The 6,906-nt window shown below is 34.5% G+C and overlaps 1 protein-coding gene across 4 annotated transcripts; it reads right to left on the bottom strand.

Moving 5' to 3' along the window:
• Positions 1 to 201: 201 nt before the first annotated feature.
• Positions 202 to 5,163, bottom strand: LOC109014555 (uncharacterized protein YKR070W-like). 4 transcript variants are annotated; one of them, XM_035692590.1, is made up of 13 exons: positions 4,977 to 5,092; positions 4,794 to 4,908; positions 4,603 to 4,679; positions 4,200 to 4,235; positions 3,723 to 3,796; positions 3,571 to 3,611; positions 3,075 to 3,146; positions 2,776 to 2,977; positions 2,256 to 2,351; positions 1,672 to 1,739; positions 1,019 to 1,220; positions 631 to 714; positions 202 to 488 (listed from the first exon to the last, which is right to left on the bottom strand). In XM_035692590.1, exons 2-13 carry the CDS (start codon positions 4,829 to 4,831, stop codon positions 429 to 431), a joined length of 1,050 nt encoding a protein of 349 aa, XP_035548483.1. In that variant the 5' UTR covers positions 4,832 to 4,908; positions 4,977 to 5,092; the 3' UTR covers positions 202 to 428. The 4 variants fall into 4 exon arrangements, 3 of the variants coding, with proteins under 3 accessions (XP_035548483.1, XP_018852607.1, XP_035548484.1); XM_018997062.2 differs by lacking the exon at positions 4,794 to 4,908 and having other exon boundaries at positions 4,641 to 4,744; positions 4,977 to 5,160; XM_035692591.1 differs by lacking the exons at positions 202 to 488; positions 631 to 714; positions 4,794 to 4,908 and adding an exon at positions 726 to 847 and having other exon boundaries at positions 4,641 to 4,744; positions 4,977 to 5,163.
• Positions 5,164 to 6,906: the final 1,743 nt, after the last annotated feature.

The raw sequence follows: 6,906 nt of genomic DNA, 5'->3' as shown, positions 1-6,906 counted from the left end.
CCCTCCGATCTTAACAAGGAAAGTAAATTGTAATTTATATTTCAAATTGAAAAATAAACGAAAAATTTGATAGTTTAACGATCAAGTTTCCAAAAAGATAAATTTGAGAATAAATGTAATTTTTTAATTTATTTTTACTATCTGTGAAGTCTGAGAGAGTTGCTTAACGCCGAGTAATGGCCATGCGATGGTCCATCAAGCAATTGAAATTGGCGAAGCCTTTTGAATGGTAAAAAACTGAAATTACGAGAAACACAATTGCACTTTCCATCCTCTATCTAACAAAAACGTCAGAGGGATTTAAAAAATTAACTTGCTAAAGAGAGAAGCCTTCGTTTTCTGGCTTTAACTATCTTTTTACCTGCCATATAATGGTTTTGGTCAAGAGAGCACGAAAAATGGATTCCATTTTAAAAATGGCGTACGTCCTAAGACGTACTCTCCCTTTTCAAAATATAGTCAACCGCCTCTTCAACAGTATCAACGACCTTCACAAGTACCAAAGAAAGAAACATAGCAAAACATAACAGCAACTATTAGTACATATTTTTCACATTCCCAAACTCTCCCATCTTTTCTATATGTTTACCCTAGGAATAATAAAAGAAATGACATCAACAATGAACTCACCAGATCAGCCGGAAATTCTGCATGATTATCCTTTCCCCTGAAAACACCTGTCCTCGTCAAAATTGAAAACCAAGGATGTCCTGCCTGAGTATTGAAAGGTGTCCCCCGTCAGTAATATAACACTTGATACATTTGATTATGAGTAATCCATGTAGCATTCGGTCTACTACATTTGATTTTGACAAGGTGTTCTTCATGTAACATTCAGGCCAAAGGACTATGAAATCAGCAAAGACAAAAAAAAAGGGGGTCAACGTCTTAATGTGTATTTGAGAGATTGTCCTCGGATGAAGGTCCCACCTTAGTTCTTTGAGGTATCTAGACAGTAAATAAAACCTCTTTTATATTCTGTTGAAATTTAAAGAGCTTAAGGAGTAGACAGACAAACCTGTTGTGCACCCTTGATATCAACTAACGGGTTGTCACCAATCATATAAAGCGTCTTGAAAGGGTGTGATCCATTGTTTCCATTATTTATGTAATTATCATCACATGATGAGTGAAGCTGTCTCAGTATGGCTTCAGTGTTCTTGAATACAAACGGATTTGGTTTCCCAAATATAACGCAGTCCAGAGCATTACAGTGAATTCTGTAAACCAAAATCAAATATAAGAATTATTCTACTATTGGGAGCTGATGACAATTACTAATGTTTTTCAGTTTGCTGCTCTTGAAGGGTGGCTCTTTGTCTCTTCTCCTATCTACTCAACTTTGTGCTTGAACACGAGGATACAGCCACCAACATTATGAGAAGGGCTAGCATGTGAGGGAGGGGGGTGATCCAATACCCATAAATTTCAGATAAAGGTGAGTGAAATAGTTGTTTAGAACATATGATAATTTTACCATAGAATCAAGGTGTTGCTTCCTCCAAATGGGTTCTAAATGCGAACAACTAAGGAAGAGGAAAATCCCCTCTTGGATTCTTAAGAGTAGGTATGTAAACCAAGAGGTTGCTCATTGACTAAAAATTCGAACCCCCTCTCATTTGATGAAAGTGAGGATTTAAAACACTTTTAGGCATGAGACACTAACCTTACCTGTTGAAGACACTTTCCAGTGCAATTCTGAAAGCACCCATTCCAAGGCGTTCAGATGGAAATGCTGCCTGAATTAAGTAAGTCAACTGTAAGTAATATTCTCAAGTTACTTCAGCAACTGAGTTAAAATGAGCAAGTAAACAAACAAACAAATTACTGGAGTCTTATGGGAATATTTATGCCATGACCGAACAATTTGATGGTTTAAAACGAGTGAAGTCCACTTTGAGTGTTGACTTATGGGCATGACACCAAGGCTGCATAAGTCATGCCTGTTGAGTGTTGGTTCTTAGTTCTTATAATCACTTCAAACCATTCGAGCTGATCAGCATCTATGATTTTTCTGCTGCACTTCACACAGGTAAGAAATTTCCTCTTTGAATCCATAAACTAGGTAATCGATGTAAGTATTCACAAGTTTGTGTAGAAATGTTACACCATCTATGAATAGCTCTCAGTTAAATAAACAAATTTGGATTGATCATTTTCTAAAAGCAATTTTGGGGATCCTATTTAAAGTACATATAAAAATCATTTATAGACTACGCCCAAGGCTACATTTCTGAATTAGCTTAATGACCAACCTGATATTCAAGATCATCAGCAGCAAAATACAAAGGTGGTTGCTGTCCATTATCATCTCCAGGAAGGCCTCCAGAGCTTAAAATGTCACAGAGAACCTAATGCAATCCATCAATAAGTTCAGCACTTTTGCAAGGCTACAATAAATACTATCTGGGATAAGATGATAAAATGCAGTATGCACGAGTTAGTGCATCACAACAAAGAAGATCAACCACCATAGAACATCAAAGGTACATAATATTCCTGAGAACTCGTAGGAAAACCGAGGCTGCTACAGACAACAAAAGCAAAATATAGGCAAAAATTGATTGCATTCGAATTTTTCACCTTCCATTGCACCAATATTGGAAACCTTTTAAAGATGTTCTCCTTATCCTGAATTCCTATATTTATTTACATATGATACAATTTAAGTAACATTTCTTTTTATAGGTATTTAAGTAACATTTTACCAATTAAGTACAATGCATCACCTGGCTCGTTGTAATTTCCAAAATGATGAAATGGGAAAACGATCACCTGAATGTCCCTGCCCCAATCTACTGGATCGCTGACGACAAAAGCTGCCTTAACTCTGTCAGAGGCGATGTTGAAACTTGGAACCAAGTTCTTGGGGCAACTACCCTTACTCGACTCCCACTTAGTTGTCCACATCTTATATTGAGAAACAGGATCAATATTCTCAAAGTAGGAAGCATACTCATCTAATGAAAGGACCTTTCTGTCAGAAAAAACAAAGTCACACATAATTCCGACAAAATAGAAAGCTATGGGCTTCAGATCAGGAAATATTATGACTGAGGTATAGGCAAATATACTTGAAACCGTATTCAGACATTACAAGAGCAGGTTCCCCTTTCCCAGTGGCAATGATGAGTTCATTCTCGTATCTAAAGAGGAAATCAATAAAATTTACATAAGATGATGATATATAATATGTTATTACGATGCGAAAGACATAATAACTCATAAAACATTGAAAATACATTGGAATTATCATGGAACGATGGAACAATTCAATATAATAAACCAAATAACTATTGGAGGATATTTCAATGACAAGAAAATACAAATGCATTCAAAATATCTGTCTTTGGTACTGATAGTCTAGACTTGAAAGAAGCTTATTTAAAACAGAGACTGTTTCCTATAACGAGAAGTTTATAGACAAACTGCAGTCAGACCTATCCAAGCTTAGCTTTCGCCAGTCAGTCATGGAAAGAAAAAAGACCTGGCTTGACGACAACAATGATGCAAAACAATGCAATGCTTTAATGTAGAGAAGGTTTGCATCAAAGTGATATATATATATACCTCTTCAACAAAGTTTTAAAAGATGAGTGACCCTGTACAACCTGCATTAGGATAACACAAAAAGAATAGCAATTGCCCAATGATTCAAATATATTTCAATCTCCTATTTATACTGAAAGAAAATATAAACTACCAGAAAAATGAAACACTACCTGAGAAGGTAAAATGTATACTCCCAAAAGATCACTTAGCTCAATGGCACGTCTGGATTCGGGGATGCCACCTCCTATTCAAATTAAACAACTGTGTTCTTCATTTTATTGCTGTCGTGTACATATCACTAGAGATAAGTATAAACAATTACAAAAAATACATCGTATCCATGCACTGAAATCATGCTAAAATAATGGAATTTGAGAAATATCTTCCCCTATATGTGTGTGGGTTTGTCAAAATAATTTGTATTACCCGAAGAGTAAGTATCCGAAACAACTTAAAAAAAAAACCATCCAAAACAAATGCATCTCGAACATTCTATGATCGAAGCATGCCATCACATGTTTGTGCACATCTACTTCACTAAGCCTAATTAATAAATGGATGTTAACAAATATATTTGAGGCCACTCTCCTTATTAGCTCTTCGTGTTTCTTCTCGTGAACCCCAGATGGAATCACTTGATGACTCACCATTCGTCAAGAAAATAAAAGGCACCTTCAGAGCACCTGCAGTAAAAATTAGTCAAGTCACATTCAATGACAGAGTAGAAAAGTTCTTATGTACTTGGGCTTTGCCTATATTGGTATTAATAAAATTATTGCTTATAAAAAAAATAAGAGAGTAGAAAAGTAAATAATACTTTTATCACCACCTTCCAACTTTCAGTAATTTAAACACACTGACCCGCCCAGTCGTATATAAAAAACAGTGCTCAATTTACAACAATTTTGACATACTGAAATGAATTTCCAATATTCTGAGTCAGAGACAACGATAAACACGGACTCATTAATTCTTATTCCCTTTACTCTACCTCCAATTTCTCAGCAACCAGATAAAGGTATTTGTAGAGAAAATTCACAGGCCACTCACAGAGAGAGAGAGAGGGAGATGCATAGGTTGTAGAGTACCAGATTCTCCATACAGTCTTCTCAGAGCTTGCGGAGAGCCTCCAATGGGAACGCGACCGCGAAGAACGACACCATCAATGTCAAAGGCAATTCCAAAAGAAGACCTAAGACAAAATCCACTACCAATGAAACATAGAAAACAATAATACTAACAGTAGTCGTGACTCGTAGCAGTCAACTTCTTGCGTCATTCCGATGCTTTTATTGTGAACAGAATCAAAATTTGGTCCATGATTACGATATCTTTCTTTTTCCTACAATTTCTTGGCTGCCAAGCGTAGCGACAAAGTCATTTCAGGATTATGGTAATGAAACTAGAAATGATAATTGACGAACCGTTCGTGCTTGGATTGAAGCTGAGAATACAAACGCGAAGCTTGAGGCTGGAGCAGCAGTGGCGCTCTGTTCCTGCTCTGAGAAACCCTAAAAACCGCTCGACATCTCATTTTTCTCTCTCGCCCCCCCTCTCTCTCTCTCTCTCTCTCTCTCCTGGTTCTATTTTGTTTGAGCTCGTGGCTATAATACAACGGTTACTTTCAGTGGCGCCCCTAACTAACGGCGCGGCATCAATGAATGATGCGCAGCGGCTGTCACAAAACTCCATTTTCTTTTTTCTTTTTTAATTTTTAAATATATTCAAGTATCTTTAAAAAATAACAAAATATATATCAATAAATTAAAATTCACTTAGAAAAAATAAATAAATACATAAATGATCAAAATAAGGGATAAAATCAGGCAACATACTAGCATTTTCTTAAAAATAATATTTCAAAGTGATACAACAAACTAAAAATAAAATAAAAATCTAAATTCTACAATTTTTGTATTTGAGTCAAGTTCGAACTATTAGTGTTTGTTTAGAAATAGATCTCATTCTAAAATCTTAATCTCGTATCTTCTCATCATATCTCATTTTCAAACATAATTTAAATATAAAAATTTTAAGCTAATCATTACAATTTTCTCAAACTTGCAGACAAAAAAAAAATCAATTTTTTCAAATACCAATAAAAATATAATATTATTAAAATATATTCTAACAATATTTTAATTTTATAATATTTTTTATTCAAGTTTTTTTTCTCTAATTTTCCAAAACCTAAAAAATACTCAACTCAAACGATCTCACTACTATTTACAAATTATCTTACTACTAATATTATTTACAAAATTTTCATCTCATCTAACTCCCCAGACCAACCCGTATTTGGTCAAAGTCAAGTCAATTATTAAAAGGGATGCTCATGCATTATTTGACCCCACTTTTAAATTACTAAACTCGTCTTAACTCAAAACCTCTTTACACTTAAGATCTATAATATTTTTTAACTCAACACCTCTTTACATGCAAGACTCATAGTCTTTTTCAACTTCTCATAAATACATTTAAACTCTTATGAACATCTAAACACATCTAAACTAATACTATGTGAGTTTCACAAAATTGACTTCACCATCTCAATTTATTATTATTCATAAAGAATTCAACTCATTTTAAATCAGCTCAATATTTCAAACACGGCCTATTGTCTAAACTCAACTCAAACGAGACATTCTCCTGTTCAAACTCAACTCGATTGAAAAGTCAATTAAGTTTTCAATTCGATCTGTATAAGATATCAGTGTATAGGGTTGTAATCAAGTGAGTAAGAGAGATTGATGCCCAATCAAACTTAACTTGATTATTAACAAATTGAGCTTGAGCTTGACTCGAATTGGACTTCTTTAGATGTTTAAATTCGACTTAAGTAAGACATTCTCACATTTAAACTTGATCAAAAATCAAGTCAAACGCTAAATCGATCGCAACTCATTTATCATTTTATTACAACCTTTTAAATAAAAAATAATATAATAAAATATTCTTACTCACAATACATAATTATATATAAGTTCTTATCTTAAAATCATAATTATTTTAAACTATATGGCTACCTGGCTCTCATCACATTCTAATTAATTATACTTATATAAGGTATTAAAGTTTTTATAACAGTTATACAATTAAGCTGATAAATAGTAAATTATTTATATACATAGAAACATATTTTTATAGCTTCTATATATAAAAGTGACTATCTGAAAGGCGTGTACATGAATTGGCCGCCAGAGTTAAGAACTGGTAGGAGTGCTACCCGCACCATACGATACGGGATAGCCCCCTCCCCGCATGGGCCAAGGGTGGAGTTTTCACCCTGGGACAGGACAGACTCCCAATTCGCCCCGCTTTTTGCCCACTTTAATAATGGATGACAGTCCACCA

The sequence above is a fragment of the Juglans regia genome, chromosome 7 (genome assembly GCF_001411555.2).
Source record: "Juglans regia cultivar Chandler chromosome 7, Walnut 2.0, whole genome shotgun sequence".
In the NCBI taxonomy this organism is placed as follows: domain Eukaryota; kingdom Viridiplantae; phylum Streptophyta; class Magnoliopsida; order Fagales; family Juglandaceae; genus Juglans; species Juglans regia.
This window is presented reverse-complemented; position numbering and strand designations above follow the sequence as displayed.